Here is a 20,497-nt window from a genome sequence, read left to right as displayed (position 1 = left end):
TTCCAAGATCATGGTTCATAATATTAATTATTGCCTTCCTCCTTTCAAATGGCTAGGGATTTCAGGTAGTATGACATAAAATTAGCTACTTTTGAGGAATAGTGACCGAAAGCCTAGGGTTTGACTGCATTTGATTTAAATATGTAGAAATAGCACATTAAAGTAAACAATAGCTAATTCCCTACACAGAGATGCTATCTTATATTTTTGGCAGTGATGAGTAGCTCAATTTTTCTTCTCTTTTCCCAAACTACAGAAAGTTTCCAACTTCCTCCATCACCAGCAGAGAAAATATAAACTTCTCCATACATTGATAGCTAACCCCGTGACCTGTCAAAACCGCGCTAGACTAAACTGCGCCCGATTAAACCGCGTCGCTGATGTCATCAACAGGGCGATAACAGCCAGCGCGGAGAAAGAAGGGCGCTTTAAATAGCGCTTTGAAAGCAAGCCGATTCAACTTAAGGTAAGGGTTAGGTTTAGGTTTAGGGTTAGGTTTAGGTTAAGGGTTAGGGTTAGGTTTAGGGTTAGGTTAAGGGTTAGGTTTAGGGGGGTTGGGCTTAGGTTTAGGGGTTAATTTTAGGTTTAGGGTTTACAGCGTGCTTCTGTCTCCGCGCTGTTGTCGCCCTGTTGATGACGTCAGCGGCGCGGTTTAGTCGAGTGCGGTTTTGTGGTGGAACCAACTAACCCTTATTGTGTATCCAATCACCAGCTTTTAAGTTTCTATTAATCAGTCTTGCTGGACTGTTAACAAATAATCTCCCTTACAAAGATTGTTCTTGACCAATTAATTTAAAAATAATTTTGAAAAAAAAGTCCTACACATGACAGACATGTGCAGTTCAATAAAAACTGCTCTGCGCATGCGCAGAACCGAAAAACAAGATGGTGGCACCTATGATGCCGCCCAGAGAAATGGTTCAGGGGCGTGGCAGGCCTTGGTCGCTGCCGGTTCCAGTAGGAACACACCACTGCTAACACTACCAGATAAGGTAGTAATGGTCTGACTTTTCATACATCTATAACTAGGTGTAGAAACTTCAAACACAACACCAAGAAACAAAAAGAACATCATTTCACAATCCATTTTAAAATCATTATTAAAATACACAGCCTTAGTAGTTCAAAAGATGGTTACCATTTAAAACAATTGTTAAAAGCTATTGACAAAGGGCCATAAAAAAGAAGTGTTTATTGTTTTTTAAACTTTTTGAAAGATCAGGTTGCTGACTTAAATCTGGCAGAAACTGGTTCTTTAAGATTGATTGACAGTAGGTGAGAAAAAGCTGTCAGCCATGTTTGTGACTTTTTCAGTAGGAAGAATTACTGATGGCCCAAACCCTGATCAATTTGGGCAGACAGACACATGAACTACAAGTAGCTTCTACAAAGAGCAAGGCCAGTAGAGTCAGCACCAGCAAAGCAGGTGTTTGCATCAGAAGCAGAGGGAAATAATTTGTTTAGAATTCTTTATTTTATTTTTTTATTTATTGTATGCCACCTGGAGTTATGATTGAGCTGGGCAGACAAAATTCAATAAATAAATAAATACTTTTCAATAAATTATCTGGGGACACATAACATATCTAATCTGGTTACTGGGGGATCTGGATTCAAACAAACACAGTAAATCTAAAACAAACCAAATAGGGTAGGTCAATTCTATGCCAGTAGAAAAATTAAAACATTTAAATCATGTGAATGTATTGCTTTATGTTAATAGAACTGCTAAGTCTTTAACTGATCTGGTTAAGTGTGTTGTGCAAACATACCAATTAATTCACTATCTTACTGATCTCTATTAATAAATTCCCTGCCACTCTGACATATGATTATTAGGGGAAAAAAGGAAGTTTAGCTTGCTTGGCTAATTCTTGTGTATGGACAATGACTGGGAATAACACGGCCCTTTAATTAGCTGAAAATTATCAGAATTGCCTGCCTGGCTGCATCAGGGCAATAGAGAATGCTGGTGATAGCAAAACTCTACTAATGACTTTTTTAAATGCAAAGGTGATGTGAAAATACCCCATTTCCCCTAAGAGCAATTCTTAATAGAACAGCGAATTACCTAACAATCTGAGTTAGATATAGCTTATAACAAGTTATTACAAAATTTCAATATTTTCATCTCGTATTCTCATTTTGGGGATTTTCAGGCAGAGTAAAATAGTGTACTCTTCTGAACCTCAGAAATAATGGCCCTATTAGTTTTTCTGCGGGTTGAAGTGCATACATTTGGAAAGCACCCACATTGGAAATGTTGATATTAAGAGATTTTGAAAGGGTATGCTGGTTAGGAGTCTACATTTTGTGTCAACGGAATCTTTAGGAGTACATAGAACATATTGCATCATCCACTAACAACAAACAAACCAAGATACAGAGAGCTGCAGTCAAACTGGAAAATACAATGCTGGTAAACATCAGGATCTCCATTTTTTTAAAAAAAAACTTTCAGATTACAGAAGATGAAAGAAAATTAGATTGCTTTCCCCAAAAGAAGTGCCTTCTGGGAATCACCTGCCCAAGGAAGCACTCTTGTCATTATGTGTCTTGCAGGGAGGTTCAGGTCTTATTTCCCACTATCACAAAAGTCAAAAAGTAAAAATCAAGTGAGATATTTTTAACAATTTTGCTGAATCCTCCAAAGAACGTAGAACTGAATGGACTATCACACATGAAGGCAAAGCAATGGCTTTAGAGTGCTGCTGAGACAACACCCACATTTTGTGGTCCTATGTAACACGTGAGCTTCCGCTGACACAATCTGGCGCTATCCAAGGTCCTGCTTCCTGCTGTCCTCTTCAGATAGGGTCTCATCTTTGTCAGTTGAGTCTTCTGTGCCACTTGAGGACCTCTGACTTATCATTAGCTTTCCTGTCCAAATTTAACTAATCCACTTTGATGAGATTTTCTTGATTATGTCTGACACCACTGGCTTCCCTGAAAGCATCATAAACTGTTGTTTAAATGCTTCACTGCTATAGCTGCACTTTGAAAATAAATGCCAGGGATGTGGGCCAGAAATGTTCTATTTTAGGCAAGGCTTTGTAGTTTCAAAGTTTTTTTATGTTTGTTTTTCAAGTGACTGTTCTAAAATACCGATAAGCTAAATGTACACTGCTAACACTGATAAGCTACTATTCTCTGTTCCGCAATCCTGTTTACAACATTCCAATACCAGTATTTTGTCTCCATCAAAATTTGAAGTTCCTTTAATATAATGTCCTAACCTCATAAAATATATCAGGTTTAATTTTTTTTGCATTAAAAATAGAATTCAAATATTTATTCGACTATAAATAATGAAAAAATGTCATATTTCAAAACATGTTTTTACGGGAATTTTTTTTCTCATTCAATTTTTCTCAGAAAAACCACATCTTGAAACGTACACTAAAAGTTCAAAGAGTATTTTCAAATGTTTAGTGTGATACTTAGGGAAAGGTACCGTATTTTTCGGAGTATAAGACGCACCGAGCATAAGACACAGCAAAGTTTGAAGAGGGAAAAAAAAACAGTTTTTGCACTCTGCAAACCTACCAAAAACGGCCCGTTTCCCCCCCCCCCCCAAGGCATGAATAGCCTTTAGGGAACTTGCAGAGTGCTCGGGGGAGGGGGAACAAGCAAAAAGGGCCCATTTTTTTTGATAAAAAAGGGCATGAATAGCCTTTAGGAAGCTTATGGAGTGCTCCTGGGGGCTGAGGTAAAATTGAGCATAAAATGGGCCGTTTTTTGCTCATTTCTGCTCTCCCCATCCCCCAGGAACTCTCTAAAAGCTTCCTAGAAGCTATGCACGGCCATTTTGGTGAAGAGAGCAGGGTTTGGGGAGGCAAAAAATGCTGTATTCAGTGTATAAGATGCACCCAGATTCTCAGCCTCTTTTTGAGGCTCTTATACTCTGAAAAATATGGTAATTCCTTACAGAAATCTTCATCTTCAAGAAGAATTTATATTGACCAAATGTACCTTCATATTGATTAGTTTTTATTTATGTTGCTTGACTTCCTCCAGCCGAATTACTCACTTTGAATAACCTTCAACCAAAGCAACCATTTTCTTTAAATATCAGCTGTCACAAAGCAAATACTAAAAATAAAATAACATTCAAGATCTGGGGCCAAACTGGACTAATTTAAAATAGTTTTGAATTAAGGTGATTTAAACCAGCAGGATGACAATACTTTAATCGAGTGTTTTTCAAACTTGTGATCCTTAATTATGAAGACCTTTGAAAGACTACTGCTCGGCCACCTGAGAACCACCACAGATCCGCTGTTAGACCCCTTGCATTGCCTGAGCATATAGATTGACAGATGCTGCTGTTAATATAATTCTGCACTACATCCTACAATATCTTGAAGACCTATGCAAGGTTCATCTTTGTAGACTTCAACTCAGCATTCAATACCATAATTCCAGATATTCTTCTATCTAAACTAAATCAGCTAGCTGTACCTGACCCTACTAATAAATGAATCAAAAACTTCCTAACAGACAGGAAGCAGCAGGTGAAGCTAAGCAAAATCACATCAGATACCTGTACAATTGGCACCGGAGCCCCCCAGAGCTCTGTGCTCTCTCCACTTCTCTCTATACACCAATGACTGCATCTCAAAAGATCCCTCTGTTAAAATACTGAAATTTGCAGATGATACAACAGTGATTGGCCTCATTCAAGACAAGGATGAATCTGCATACAGACGGGAGATTGAACAACTAGCCTTGTGCTGCAACCAGAACAATCTTGAATTCAAAACCCTAACCTAACTCAAAACCATAAAAATGGTGGTGGATTTTAGAAGAAAACCTCCTATACTACCACCTCTTACAATACTAGACAACACTGTATCAGCAGTGGATATCTTCCAGTTTCTAGGTTCTATCATATTTCAAGACTTAAAATGGACACCTAACATCAAAAACGTCATCAAAAAAGCACAACAAAGAATGTTCTTTCAGAAATCTCAAACTGCCCAAGAGCTGCTGATTCAGTTCTACAGAGGAATTCTGTAGTTTGTCATCTGCACCTCCATAATTCTCTGGTTTGGTTCTGCAAATAAACAAGACAAACATAGACTTCAACAGATAATTAGAACTTCAGAAAAAACAATTGCTACCAATCTGCCTTCCATTGAGGACCTGTATACTACACGAATCAAAAAGAGGGCTGTGAAAATATCTACGGACCCCTCACATCCTGGATATAATTTGTTTCAACTTCTACCCTCAAAACGGCACTATAGGGCACTGCACACCAGCGCAACTAGACACAAGGACAGTTTCCCCCCCGAATGCCATCACTCTGCTTAACAACTAATTCCCACAACACTGTCAATAATTTACTAAGAATGTATTACTATTATTCTTCCTTCCTAGTATCCATCTCTCCCCACTTATGACTATAACCATGTTGCTTGTATCTTTCAATTTATAGTTTCTATTTGTTTCCTAGTACAATTTGATAGCTTATTAGTAACCTTCACTATCACTAAATGTTGTATCTTTTTATTCTTGATGAATGTATTATTCTCCTTATGTACACTGAGAGCATATGCACCAAAGACAAATTCCTTATGTGTCCAATCACACTTGGCCAATAAAGAATTCTATTCTGTTCTATTCTATTGTATTCTATTCTATAAAAAAGATGTATGGACTAACTTTAAACCATGCTGGGGAATTATGGGAATTGATGTCCACATATCTTAAAGTTCTCAAGGTTGAGAAACACTGCCTTAATCAAATGTATCACTTCATATATTTCTTAAATTTAAAAAAATTCTGGAAGTAAATGGGTATCCTCGAGCAGCTTATTGGCCATCTTGAGTTATACAGTGATAGCTGAACAGCATGATTCCTTCCCATTTATGAACATTTTTATAGCCATCCATCTCACAAGCAGTGATTCTGGGTGGTGTACAAAGATATAAAAGAAATGTAAAAAAAGGAGCAAATGGAGCTGTACAGTTGTGCAGAATCATCTCCTCTCCCCTCCCTCAGCCAGTCCACAAAGCCCAAATGTTTGGGAAACTCTGGATTAGATTAGCAAAGGAGCAGCCTCAAGATCTCAATAGTACCCTCAGACCCTCATGCCTGATGACAATAATAGCAATAGCAGTAGACTTATATACCGCTTCATAGGCCTTTCAGGCCTCTCTAAGCGGTTTACAGAGAGTCAGCATATTGCCCCCAACAATCTGGGTCCTCATTTTACCCACCTCGGAAGGATGGAAGGCTGAGTCAACCCTGAGCCGGTGAGATTTGAACCGCTGACCTGCTGATCTAGCAGTAGCCTGCAGTGCTGCATTTAACCACTGAGCATGACAAAGGAGTTCTGGACAAGCTCAACCTTATTTCCATAATGTGGGTGCCTTTGCAGGGGAGCCCCATCTTTTTGAGCCTGCCAAGTGTAATTCTCTAAAAGCTGGGACGTTCAGCATGCTGCTGGATCTGATTGGGATGGGAAGATGTAACTGGGAAGAAGTGGTCCTTCAGAGAACTTGGCCCTTGCCATGAAAGGCTTCAAAGGTCAAAGCCAGCACCCTCAACTGGATGCAGAAGCTGGCTGGTGACCTATGGTGCTCACAGTGCAAAAGTGTCACCTGTGGTATTCTAGACACACACATAACTGATCATGCTATCCTTGAAGAGTATCAAGAAGCTTCAGGCTGGTGAAAAATGTTTCACCAGCCTGAAGCTTCTTGATACTCTTCAAGGGTCCTATGTAGAGCACATTGTAGTAATCCAATTGGGAGGTGACCAGGGCATGAGTAACTATGAGCTGAGCTTTCCAATACAGGAACACAACAGGTGCACAACCAGTGGTGGATTAAGGCTCACTGGTGCCCTAAGCACTGACAAATCTTGGTGCCCCCCCTCTTTTGTACATACTGTACAAATCTTCATTGGTTTTTTTTTCCTTTCTCAACTTTGTGGTACCCCCTTGGGCCTCGTGCCCGAAACAGGTGCTTAATCTGCTTAATGGTTAATATACCACTGTCCACAACCTGAAAGCATGCAAAAGCCCTTACAGGCACATCTACTCATCAGAAGGAGTTGTGAGCCCAAAGCAGTGGTGGGTTTCAAAATTTTTAGAACCTCTTCTATAGGTGTGACCTGCTTTGTGGGAGTGGCTTACCGGCCATGTGACTGGTTGGGAATGGCTTGCCAGCCATGCGACTGGGTGGGCGTGGCTAACTTGAAAATGTGGTGAAACTCACTTAACAACGCTCTTGCTTAGCAACCAAAATGTTGGCTCAGAAACTCTGGCATTTGAAGCAATCAAGTCTTAAAGCTGTCAAGTTGCAAGACCCTTGCACCCCTAACCCTTTAGGGGAAAAAACCCAGGGGTGTTCAAACTTGACAGCTTTAAGATTTGTGGACTTCAACTCCCAGAATTCCTCCTCTCACTCTTCATCTTGATGTGCAGACGGGCAGGGGGGAGGGAGCTGGAACCGGTTCTAAATGGCACTGTAGATTTGTGGAACCTCATCTATAAAAGAGGTTAGAATTGGCAGGAACCCACCCCTGGTCCAAAAGGACTCTCACGTTGCACACCAGGTCTGTCTGAGGCACTGCAACTCTATCCACCACCAAAAGACTGCATAATTCTGGAAAAGGGCCGAACATCTAAAGCCCTTTAGCCTTGCCACGATTCATCTGAGGTCTGATGCTTTCCACCTCCTCCAACTGCGCCCCCCTCCAATTATTTGCCGCCTGTAAAGCCCCCACCCAGCTTTTCTTTTTCTTTTTTCTTTTCCCACTAGGACGCCGCGTGCTCCTCAAGGAATATCCCGCCCCCGGGGCTGTTCCAATCCGTCGGTCTCGCAGTCGCAAGCAAGTCCCGGAGCAGCTCCGGCCAAAGCGGGGAAAGCAAACCGGTCCCGCACATCCCGCCTCTCGCATCGGCGCGCCCCAGTCTGGCGGGACGAGGTTTCGCCCCGCCGTCACCTGACCTAACCTGGCGGTTTGCTGCCGGAGCTGCCCGGAAGGGAGAATTAGGCTGAGCAGAAGGCGCAGAAAGGCGAGGGCGGGGAAGGGGGAGGAGAGAGGGAGAGAGAGAGAGAAGGCGAGAGCCGCCCCTTGGCGTCTGGAACCTGCTGTGCAAGTCAAGGCGGGGAGGCGGCGCTGCCTGCTTGGTTCGTGCCTGGGCAGCGAGAACGATCCGGGCGCCGAGGAGAAAGGGGAGAGAACCCGAAAACCAAATGTGGGCAAAGGCATAATGGCAGCGCCTAGTCGAGGAGGCTGAAGGGGGGAGACTCGAGGCTGCTGCCGCCGCCACGCTGGGCTGGGCCGCTCTCACCTGGCGCAGCGCTGAAGGCAGGAAGTCGGAGCCGCTGGTGCGAGCAGGGTAAGGTGGACAGGTAACCGGGAGGAGCCTGACTTTTCGGGAAGAAGCAGCCCTCGTCTCTCCCTGCCGAAGGAAGTCCAGGCCGGCTCCTCTCCTCCGGCAGGAAACAGCTGATCCTGCCTTGGGGTTTTTGCCCGAGGCCTCCGCCCGCTGAAGCAGCAGCACCTGGTCGCTTTGCGGAGCGCATACCCAGGCGGAGGCCTCCCTGCGGGGATGAGCAGCCGGGCCCGGGATTGCGGATAGAGAGGGGAAGGGAAAGCGAAGGTGGGGGGGGGGAGGACGCCGTAGCCTTGCTGCAGAATCGGACCGCGGGGGGGTGGGGGTGCGGCGCGGGTGGAGCTGGTGATGTGAGAGAGGCAGACGGCGCGGGGGGTGGTGAGGGGAGAACTATCCCTGCCGGATTTGGGGGTTGGGGGGGGGGGAGGAAGCAGATGTGAATACAACAAAGAGTCTCGTGATGCCGTCAGAGGCTCTGGCTGGGAGAGGATCTGATAGCGGGCAAGGCAGGTGTGGCAGAGAGGAGACTGCGGGTGCAGCCGTGTGAGTCCTGGCCAGGTAAACGGAGGTAATACATCCACTTCCCCTGCTGGGATGCGGAGCTGTGGGTGTCGCTGGGCGTGCCTGTGTGGAAAGAACAAGGAAGAGGTGTGCAAGTTGCAGGATGAGGGGGAGGGGGGATCTTAGTATTTCAGTGACTACAGGTAGGGCATTGTTTTCCATGAAAGCAGGTGTAAGAAAAAGGTGTAAATCTCCTGCCAGGTTTATAATTTGGGATTAGTGATACTTTGGAGTCCCTGTTTGCTTTCTTCCTTTCTAGTTCTTCTGCCACCTGCTCTGCCGCCACCTAGCATAATTTTCCTTGAACTAATCCCCTCTGCCCCTTCTTTGAGGCGATGCTTGCTACTGCCTCAGTCTTCTTTCTAAACAAAGAGCTCATGGTGCTCCAACCTAGGTTTTGGAAATGCGAAGGTTAAAGGTGCTTCATCTTTCTCCTCTGTTCCCATCGCCCTCCCACTGATTTGCCAAAGGTTTTCTGAAAGAAAGGCAGTTTAAGCTGGCTGGCAATTTTTTGTGGTCACACCTTGGCTTGACTGTTGGCGTGGCTTTTTCCTCCACCCTTTTTCTCTTAAGGTGTGGATAGCTGCTGGCAGTGGCTTCATAATGGTGAAAGATCTGGGATGAACCCTGGCCTAGCTAGCTGAGTTGGCATTTGGTGGCTGCCAACCAGGCAATCTCCCTTGAGCATGTTCTTTTGATCTAAGATCCTTCCTGTCCTTCTGTTATTAAGCTTTTCTAGTAATTTTTCATTTACGCCATTCCACAGCTGCTCTTTCTTGCATTTTGCTTTATTCTTATTAAACTCTTTCCCCCCTTTCCCCTTCTATCAGATGGATTATTGAGGCCTGCCTGCCTGCCTGTGTTTTCCTTTAAATCTTCCCCTCCTTTTCAGAAAATGTCCACAATAAGCACTCTTGGCTGCTGAATTTGCCACCTCTGAGGTTTAGCGAGATGATTAAAGATACAGCCACTGAAGGGGGGCAGGGAGGAGATAAAATAAGCATTGCAAGCTTTGATTACTGCCCTGACTTGTGTCTGCATTGTGGGGCCAATAAGAGCCTGCTTAGCATGTTTATTCCCTTCCTTCTAGTAACAGATGCAAACATGTCTTTGCAGTTAGTTGCATATATTAGAAGAGCAAGCAGATTGAGAAAGAGAGATGCTGTGTTAAAAAGAATAAAAACCAAACCTCCTTTTATTATTTCAAGTTGGATTTTTAGGAAGCATCTTGTGAAGCATTTACAGTAACACAGCTGGTATTTTCATAATCCTTTCAGGGATACATCAGGTTCTTATCTTTATAATGGCAGGACTAAGGGAGAATGAACAGACAGATTTCCACCTTGATGCTTTTCAGTTGTGTTGAATAACAGCCTCTAATAACTCCAGCCTCTTGGGTTGTGTTGTGTAAGTACCAATAAGACCATTGAATATATAAGCTGGGGAAGATGACAGTTCTAATTCACACAATTGGAGGGTACTAAGTTCAATTTTTTAATTTCTATATGGAATGTTGGAATACTATATGGCATTCTATATGGAACACTGGAATTTCCTGCCTAGGCAGGGGGTTGGACTAAAAGACTTTCAAGGTCCCTTCCAACTCTGCTATTGTATTGTATTACTACCTGGTTAATATTACAACAATGACAGCCACATGAGTTGCTACTCCTCTATTTTGTGTGGTAGAGTACACCTATTTCATGAGTGCCAGTTTTGTACATTTTTCTTTGAGAAGCTGCTGTGAAATTGGCAACATAGAATGCTTGTGTTGTGGGATGTGAGTTACAGTTCTAGTCTTTCTCCTTATGAATTTGCAACCACTTTGAATCTGACTTGTTCTAGAGCTGAATCTCATAGAATACAATCAAAATATATTTAAATGGGAGAAAGTTCATTGAGGCTTAGTCCTGCTTCAATGTTTCATTGGTGACCTTACAATCTCTTTCTTCATACTATGCTTACATTCTAAAATTGTATGTAGTTCTTGCGTTCTGTGCTTAACTTCTTCAAATGTGTCTTTTCATAGGTCACCAATGAAACAGGTACTAAAGTTATAGGTTAATGGGCTTGCTTTTAGCAATTTGCTGCATTAAGTTTGTGCCACAGAGAATAAATTTATTTCCATGGAAACACTATAAATTCTTTTAGTGTTCCAGCCCCCAATGCTTTTTAAATCAACCTATGGAATGATCACAGTTATTTGAAAAAATGTTAACAAAGGTGAATAAAAACACAGTCAAAGGATAGCCAAAATGGTCCTGAAACTGAATAGAAAAGTTACAATATATCATTTTCTTTTAATTTAGAAAAAAGTCAATTGAGATGAGGTAGGCTAAAGACAATATATTTAAAGTCTTTCAAAATATTCATGGTTTTGAAAACTCACCCAGTCTCATTCATATTCCTTTCCTGTAATGCAAGGTCATTTGTCTAGCAAAATAGAGGAACCTTTGGGAACTGTCCCAGCATTTAAAGAAAATTATCAATGTGAATGGCTTTAAAAGGGGATCAGGCAAATAATGGAGGAAAAAGCACAACTGCATACTGGTTTAATAGATATAGATTACCTCTATTATTAGTTGCTAAGAAATGTGTGGAGAGGAGTTATTGTCCTCATGACTTGAGAATGCTTGGCAGATATCTGTTTTGCAATCCCTGGGAATAAGATTCTAGATCAGTGTTTCTCAACCTTGGCAACTTGAAGATGTCCGGACTTCAACTCCCAGAATTCCCCAGAATCCGCTGGCTGGGGAATTCTGGGAGTTGAAGTCCGGACATCTTCAAGTTGCCAAGGTTGAGAAACACTGTTCTAGACAGAGAATTTAAATCTGGCTCCTCTTTATGTTCCTAAACTTAGATTAAAAAAAATACTTATGTTTCATTTGGATGTTGACAACATTTTCAGTTTCAATCTAATTTTGGAAATGCTGTTATTCAAATATGATTATTAAACACATTACCAAATTTGAGCTATCTCCTTACCAGATTGTTTCATGCCAATGAAACAAATATATTTAACATTACTTCTGTAGAAGTTGTTTTCTTTGACTATTTTTGGGTTGTTTTGCTAATTTAAAAATATTATTTTTACTTTATTGCTGTTTTTAATTTTTAGGAAAGAGAGTGCATAGTTTTAAGCAATCAAATAAATATTACATAGAAAAAGAAATCCCTAGGTAATTAGATATTTTCTAGCAATTCATCCTCCACCACAGTGGCTTTAGGCCTCATAAGATTGTTATAGGGAGAAATAAGATGGAACATTATATATTCTTTGACCACCTGTATGAAAGGCAGGATATGCATTCAATAAATAATGAGAATATTTCGAAATGCATAAAATTGTTTTTTAAAATAGATACACCTAATTCTGAGTATTCTTAGCCTACACACAAGTATTATTAAGATAATTAAATTCTGCATGATAGAAAGTTAGGAGACAGGAGTTGTTTTTAAATTATTTAAGGTGTGTTGGGAATGAATTTATAAGTAAAATTGTTCATACAGAAGATCTGTTATTGCTGCCAGTGCCAGTATTCCTATTTGATATGCTAATTTTCTTCCACTGCTACTTCCTGGATATGTTAATTTAATGCCTATTATTTAAAGAAAGAGAATATAAAATTGTTGTCACCTTTTCCTTTCAAAGAAGACCAACATGCAGAAATTTATTTCTGATTGAATATGCTTGTGTTTTCTATGGTTATTATCCTTTATTTCTGTAAATTGTACTAATTTATATTTTGTGTATGCTTCCCTGAAATTAATTTTTGAAATTACAATTTATATTTAAAAAACAAACAAACCCATTTTCATTTTTTTACTTGAATGACTTGCCCCAGAGAAGATTATGTAGCCCTTCTCCTTCAAGTATATGGTGAGAGCATAGGTGTAAATTAAGCCAAGGTTTAACAGAAAGTCTGGTCTTTCATGTGCATGTTTTTGAGCATGGCAATTACTGAAGGTTGCAGGGATCTATGTCATGATACTACACAAATGATCATGAAGTTTGGGCTTTGGAGATTCTGGGTGATGTTATTCCTTAGATTTATATTTTGCCTTTCTTCCAGGAGCTCAATTTTGATGCATGTAGCACTAATTCTCATGATTTTTAGCTATCCAATCTTGAGACACAGGTTAGTGTGATAGAAAGTAAAAGATCAAGTTACTTTGTGAACTTTTCTGGCTGAGTTTATATTTGAACCTAGGCTTCCTTAGTCCTGTCAAACAAATTAATTATTACATATTTTTAAAGAAAGACTAATACTTTAATGCTCCATTATTTTGGAAACAGAGTAAAAAATTAGAATTTTTTTCTTGGGACTGTTTTTCTGAAATTTAGCAGCATAAATTCAATAAAGCTTGAAGTATGACCAACAGTATTCAGAGTCTACATTTGACTGGTAGGTTGTGAGTTTCTCCACTACTGTACTACAGGTTAGATATATAGATATAACCGTGATGGTGAACGTATGGCACACGTGCTGGAAGTCGCACACAGCGCCATCTCTCTGGACATGCCAGCTGTCCCCTGTTGCTCTTCTGGGTTCTGGCGCGCCAGTCTTCGCGTGCACAGGAGCACCGGAAATGGGAAGACCAGCTCCCTTGTGCTCATGTGCACTCTGGGAAGCTGAGCTTCTGGTTTCTGCCGATGGCCAGCTGGATTTTGTGTGCATATGCCTGTCAGAAATTGGAATACCAGGTGACCAGTGCACATACGCATGCCGGAAACCAGAAGCTCAGCATCATGGCACGCACATGCACACCAGGGAACTGATCTTCTGGTTTCTGGCACTCCCTTTTCGGTACTAAGTTCTGAAAAGGTTCACCAACACTGAGATATAACAAACCTGGATATTATAGAATTTTGAGAGTGGTATATATTTGAGAGTGATTTAAATGCTAAATATACCTGGCAAGATTTAATTGCAGGTCTAAATACCATTGTAGAAACTCTTTGAATGACTATTGGCAAATCATTATCACTTAGATCAACCTATCTTATAGGACAGTTATTGAGAGAATATTTGGGTGCAGGTATACTATGTACACTGCCTTGAACTGAAGTAAATATAAATTTAATGAATGAGTACTTTAAATCTTAATTGATTGGGATTGACCACATAAATAAACATGAACTCCATAGACATTTTCCCTCCTCCAAGAGTAATGAGTTAAAAGCAAACCCTGAGTTATAACCATAGCCTTTTAAAAAGAGGAATAAATCGGGATTATCAGTTTAAATGGGGATTAAGTAGTCACAATTGTTGACTACAAGGCTGAATTTATACACTGTGCTAAACCATGTCAGCTACATTTGCACAACATACTAGATATGTTTTGTTGTTTTGTACTTTAGCATGTTGTATAACCTTCAGTTTGTGTAGATGCCAAATAATTTAATTTGCTAACAAAATATAAATGTATCATTAAAGGAGAATATTTGTAGCTCAGAGTTGAAATGGTGCGCTCTACTTTGGTGCTCTCTGAGCATGATTGTTTTTTTGCAGATTGTTTCATTACTCAAAAGTAGGTAACATCAGCACCAAAGACCCCTCAAAATTAAATGTATAGTATATATTGTATCTTCTTTATGCTCGGTTTCTGAATCTTGTACAAGATGCACTACTTTCCCTTCTCTCTTAAAGCCTCATTCATTGCTCTGCTGACATACTTGACTGTTTTGTATTGGACTGAAAATTATATTCTATTAAGACATCAGAATAATCAACAGACAAACTGTCTTGTCTCTCTCTAATGTGTTTGAGAAATTAATTTCTCTATTGGTAATTTTTTTCAGGGCTTGGCTTCTGGTGAGCTTTCATTCATAACCAATTTCATTGTATACATGATGTACAATGACAATAAAGGTTATACTATATCAACCATTGATTGTTATTGTAATGGGACATAGACACATATAGTGTCTATCTTCTGAAATATAAACATGATGGATTTTTAATCAGAAGTAATTGGACTTCTAGAAAGATTATTATTACAAACCTAACCAGATTTTTCTCTTTTGCTCAGATAGGATGGTGAAAAGTTAAAATGCCAAACAGTAAAATGAGCACGACATCATGGTTCCTGGTGAGTGGGACAGGTATTCGCCATCGGCTTCCTCGGGAGATGATATTTGTTGGCAGGGAAGACTGTGAACTCATGCTCCACGTAAGTGCATTCTCTACATAAAAAGGCAGAGTTTTAATTCTAACCATGAGAGTAGGATTTCAGCTAACCATAATATACACCATGATTCATATTCAGGTTTGAAGCAGGAAGGGATGATTGAGGTCCAGCCATAGGCACCCATGTTGGCAGGCCTCAATTAATGACCATCTGCTTAGCAATCCTTCAAAGATATGATGGGAACCCACCCCCTACTTATAACCCAGTTCCAAAATTCTGATGGTTGGGCCAATCAATTTATAATTTTGCTGAAAACTGGCATTAGCTTCCAGTTTTCAGAAACAATGCTCCATAGTGAACAATGAGTTTGCTTAATAACTGTGGATTCACTTAATGATCTTGCTGATTTATTTAATCACCTCTGCAAAAGTTGTAATATTGAATCAGTCATGTGATAATCCACTTTATGACTGTCATGACTTACAGTTGTGGACTTCTACTTCTCAGAATTCCCCAGCTCCAGCTATTGTCTAACCCATAGTTTGTCATGATCAATACAAGCACAGAAAGCTTTGGGACATGATATTTCCCTCCTTTTTTGGTGAAAATATTCCCCTTAGATCAGTGGCTCCCAAGTTGGGGCCCAGGCCCCCCAGGGGGGCAATTTGATTTTTAATGGGGGCAATTTGAACCTTGTTTAAACCAAGTTAATGGCCTTTTAGGCTTCCTCCCCGTGAGTAGAGTTCACTTTTTGAGTAAAGTAAGAATTATATTGGGGGGGGGGAGAGAAATCAGGATTTTAAAGATGCTTAGGTGGGTCATGGCCAAAAAAGGCTGGGGACCACTGCCTTAGATGAACCAGAGTTTGGTTCAGACAACATATTATACTGCTTTAAATATAGTGCCTGTGTTTCTACCTCACACTAAGCCATAATGTGATTTGTTTATGACTCATATCAATATGTGAACTCAGCTAATTTGATGTGTAAAAATGGTTTATTGGATAGTGCAATAGTGAATCCAGCATTTTAGTTTTTAAAAAAACAGTACTTAAAATAAGCCATGGTTTATTGCCAAGGTAAACCGAAACAATTTAAACAATCATAACCATATTTCTATGGGAGGATAGGTGAGATATAAATTACAATATATAGCTTGAAATTAGTTTATTTTAATTCATCTTAAAAGGTTTACTAGCATTTTGTCTAATACTTTTTTTCTTTGCTTGCGATAACAAACATAATTATGAAGCATTATGTTTGTTATTGCAAGCAAAGAAAAAAAAATTATTAAGTAGTCTTTAAGGCTGTGCCAAATGAATTGGGGAATATGTGTGTTAGAGGCTTGCTAGGGTTTGTTCTTGGGCCAGATGTTAAGGCTTGGCATCAATTTCTTCTTAAGAGCTTTTGAGAATATGGGGCAATAATTGAGTTGGTTTAAACCAGGGTTTTCCAATCCTGCTACCTTGTATGAACTGGGGAATTCTGGAAATTGGAAGTCCATACACCTAAAGTTGCCAAGATTGGGAAACACTGGTTTAAACAAAGATTGTAAGCAGAACAGAATACTTAATTACCGGTATATATTTACTTATAGAACAACCAACAACTGCTTTCTTTTTACTGTGATTTACTCCTAATCTTTCTATAAGCTTTCTGACCCTATTTCACAATTTGAAAAAATTCAACATGCTCATTATGATTAAGAAGGATGAAATAATTATATAGTGAAAAATGGGAACTTCGTTAAGCCTTATGTTTGAACTAGTTGTGGACAAAACTCCAGTTGCTGTGTGTGTGTGTGGGGGGGGTATTGGCCAGGAATCCACTTCTACATCTACTCTGAATTCTGTGTTTAGATTTGGAAATGCTCCTTGGCTTGTGGCGTTGACACATGCTTGATCTGTACTTCAGGCATTCCAACTTGCACTAAATAACCAACACTGAAGGAAATTTATTCCACAAATGGATAGTTGGGCTGCTGTTTTAAATACTTGTCCACTGAATGACATGGAACTTTGATCTGAATTCTTGTGCATGGCGTAGCAAAGCATAGGCCTCTGATAATTAAAGTAGCAGAAATATGTGATGGGATATACTGTTATACTTTAAGAGGTAGAGTGAACAATTATATCAGCTTAAAGTTGAGCCTTGTAAGAAAGCAGCTTTGTATCTTTTGTTTTTATTCTGTGTTGAGCTTGTGTAGCATTTTAACAGGTAACTTGTAGATCTTCTAGATTTCTAAGTAATCTACCTTTCAATGCCTTTTGCTGCATCAGTCAGCTCCCCCTGCCCATTTCCTATGTTGTTTTGGGGATAGAATGAGAATGAGAATGAGGCAAATTTTCCTGCTAAGTACTGTAGCCTAAATCATGCTGGGCAGCTGGAGGAGTTCTAGAAGCATTATGATTTCTTAGAGATCAGTTTCTCATCCTTGAGAGAAGATGCAGGACATTATTAATTGGGTTTTCCACAGATTCATAGAAGTCCTGCGACTCATTGCAATATTCCCTTCCTTTTCTTGCATCTATGCAACATGTGAATGTCTTGTTTTGAGAAGAGTAAACTTTGTCTGTAATTCACACTAACACTGATGAGGTAATCAATTTCTTTTAAAAAGAACACCATTCTCCTGAATAAACCTAATTAGAAAGTGATGGAATACAATATGCAGATGAATACAGAGCTACTGAGTAATGTCTCTTATTTTGAAGTCACAACCCCTGGTATGCCCCAATTATGGGAGGAAGCTAACTGCTTCCATTATCTGTCAATCGGCTCGTCACAAGAGTCCATCACGACAGAAACCCAATATTTTTACTGTTGCCTTTGTTGTTATATTTATGTTGATAAATAAATAAAGGAAGACTAGTATAGATCTATTTCAAGCTATTTAGCTCTTATCAGCTAACCATACCCTTACTGGGATTCAAACCTGTGCTATATCACATCTTAGGCAGACGTCTTAGCCATTAAGCCACAGGTCTCCTCCTTATCAGCTGAAACCAGGGAGGAAGGTATATATTTAGTGTCACAACCCCTGGTATGCCCCAATTATGGGAGGAGGCTAACTGCTTCCATTATCTGTCAATCGGCTCGTCACAAGAGTCCATCACGACAGAAACCCAATATTGTTACTGTTGCCTTTGTTGTTATATTTGTGCTGATAAATAAATAAAGGGAGACTAGTATAGATTTATTTCAAGCTGTTTAGCTCTCATCAGCTAGCCATACCCTTACTGGGATTCGAACCTGTGCTGTATTGCATCTTAGGCAGATGTGTTAACCATTAAGCCACAGAGTTCGACTCCTTATCAGCTAAGCCAGGGTGATAGGTATCTAGTAAGGGTATGGCTAGCTGATGAGAGCTAAACAGCTTGAAATAGATTTGTACTAGTCTCCCTTTATTTATTTATCAGCACAAATACAATACAAAATGTAACAAAGACAACAGTAAAAATATTGGGTTTCGGTCTGGATGGTCTCTTGTGACAAGCCGATGGACAGAGAATGGAAATAGTGAACTTCCTCCCATATTTGGGCATACCGGGGGTTGTAACTCTAGATAGATAGATAGATAGATAGATAGATAGATAGATAGATAGATAGATAGATAGATAGATAGATAGATAGATAGATAGATAGATAGATGATAGATAGATAGATAGATAGATAGATAGATAGATTGATAGATGATAGATAGATGATAGATAGATAGATAGATAGATAGATGATAGATAGATGATAGATAGATGATAGATAGATGATAGATAGATAGATAGATAGATAGATAGATAGATAGATAGATAGATACATACATACATACATACATACACACACACACACACACACACACATACACACACACACACACTTCACTATGGAGCACACTCTTTTTAGACATTAAAATAACCTCTGTGGCCTTTTGTTTTTCTGCTAAACCAGCTGACAAAGCATTACTTTTCATCCTCTTTTAGTGAAAAAGCAACAAAAAGTGATAGTAATTGAAAGCCTTGCTGCTGTCCTCCTAGTAAAATTCTCCCCATCTGATATTCTGGGTAAAGATTAGGAACTAAGTTTAGGAAAGATGGAATGTAGCTGAATAGAGAACCCGAAAACACTGGAAGAGAAGTGACATTGGCTATTCTCATGGACCTCCTCCTTGAGTAATTTGCTCAAGATGCTGTAAAGATGCTGATTTCTCTTGCTGGGTTTATACTGTGAATGTTTCCACTCCCCTTTCCTAATGCAGGGAGAAAAACTAATAGTTTAAAAATGCTCCATTGACAAATTTAAAACCAGTTTTTCAGTTTATATCCCTAAAAGCAACTGGATTGGCCGGTAACATTTTTCTTTTTGAGGTAAAGGATAAATCCTGTTGGAGTACGGTAACTTCACTTTGCTGACTAACAGGATAGGTAGGACTGGGGCATTTGGTATCTGAGGGTTGGATCTCTACATATTAGTGGTGCAGTGTTCTGATTTCAGCCGTTGGAGGGTGCTAGGTACATGAATGACTGCTTTCTCCATTCAGAATCAGTCTGCCCTAGTCATGTTCTGAGAGCTGCTGTTTGCAATCCCGCAGTTTGGTTTCTGTGGGGCTTGGGCTCAAAAATTTTTTTGCAGTGAAGGTGTTCTTTAAAATAGCCTCCTTTAGGAAACAATATAACATTTCTTCCTTTAGCTCTCCAAAAATTGATTAAACGTGTTTTTCTGAAGAATGTTTGGAAAATAATTGGGGTGTTTTCTCTTTTTGTTTCAGTATGTTATTATGTTGATGCATTTTTACTGGGAAAGTTTTAATGTTCCTTTGTAATTTTCTGTGGATGTTTTAGCTTGTTGTAAGCCACTGGGAGTTCTTGAAGATTACATAAATCCACACAATGAATAAAAGAATAAAACTGTTAGATTCCCTGTGCGTTTTCTTGGGAAAACAAGATCGAACTAGTCTCTTCAGACATCATTAACAACATTTCTTTTATCCCTTTAGCTTTCTTTCTTTTTTTCTTGCTGCACACTGCAGCCTCCTACTTGTAGTAGGAAATGTCTCTGATATTTCTAGAACTTGGACTGTTATATATATATGTGAAATTTTGAACTGACTCATTCATTCAACACAAATTGTAAAAAAATAGTTGGTATAAATGCTTATTTTCTGCAATATATAAGTAATAAATTCATGCATTCAGAATTTAGAAAAGAGGAATATACATAAACATGTATTCTGAAGCCTGAATTTTCCCCAAAAAGATGGAATTTGCTTTTTAATGTTGTATTGGTTTGCCTTATAGAGAGCATCACTGGTTAAGTTCTCATAGCCCGCTAAATAATAAAACTGTACCATATCATGCACCAATCACAAAGAAAATAGAATACTTTACCGTGTGGCTTTAAAAGTAGCCTGGGTCATGTTGAGTCTCACAACATACAATGTCCATTTTAATTTAACCAT

At 39.7% G+C, this 20,497-nt stretch overlaps 1 protein-coding gene across 5 annotated transcripts in view; it reads left to right on the top strand.

Moving 5' to 3' along the window:
* Positions 1–8,082: 8,082 nt before the first annotated feature.
* Positions 8,083–20,497, top strand: part of CEP170B (centrosomal protein 170B) — a 72,367-nt gene continuing 59,952 nt past the window's right edge. The window contains exons 1-2 of one of the 5 annotated variants that reach the window (XM_087727062.1): positions 8,083–8,356; positions 14,948–15,088. In XM_087727062.1, the coding sequence (XP_087583188.1) occupies positions 14,969–15,088 (120 nt within the window). In that variant the 5' untranslated portion in view covers positions 8,083–8,356; positions 14,948–14,968. Of the gene's footprint in view, positions 8,357–8,805; positions 8,922–12,090; positions 15,089–20,497 lie in introns of those variants that run through there. The other 4 variants (XM_087727055.1, XM_087727085.1, XM_087727077.1 and 1 more) reach the window with 4 other exon arrangements.

This window comes from Thamnophis sirtalis, unplaced genomic scaffold, assembly GCF_051295495.1.
Source record: "Thamnophis sirtalis isolate CommonGarterSnake01/CBP01778 unplaced genomic scaffold, rThaSir2_p1.2 scaffold_1, whole genome shotgun sequence".
Lineage (NCBI taxonomy): Eukaryota > Metazoa > Chordata > Lepidosauria > Squamata > Natricidae > Thamnophis > Thamnophis sirtalis.
This window is presented reverse-complemented; position numbering and strand designations above follow the sequence as displayed.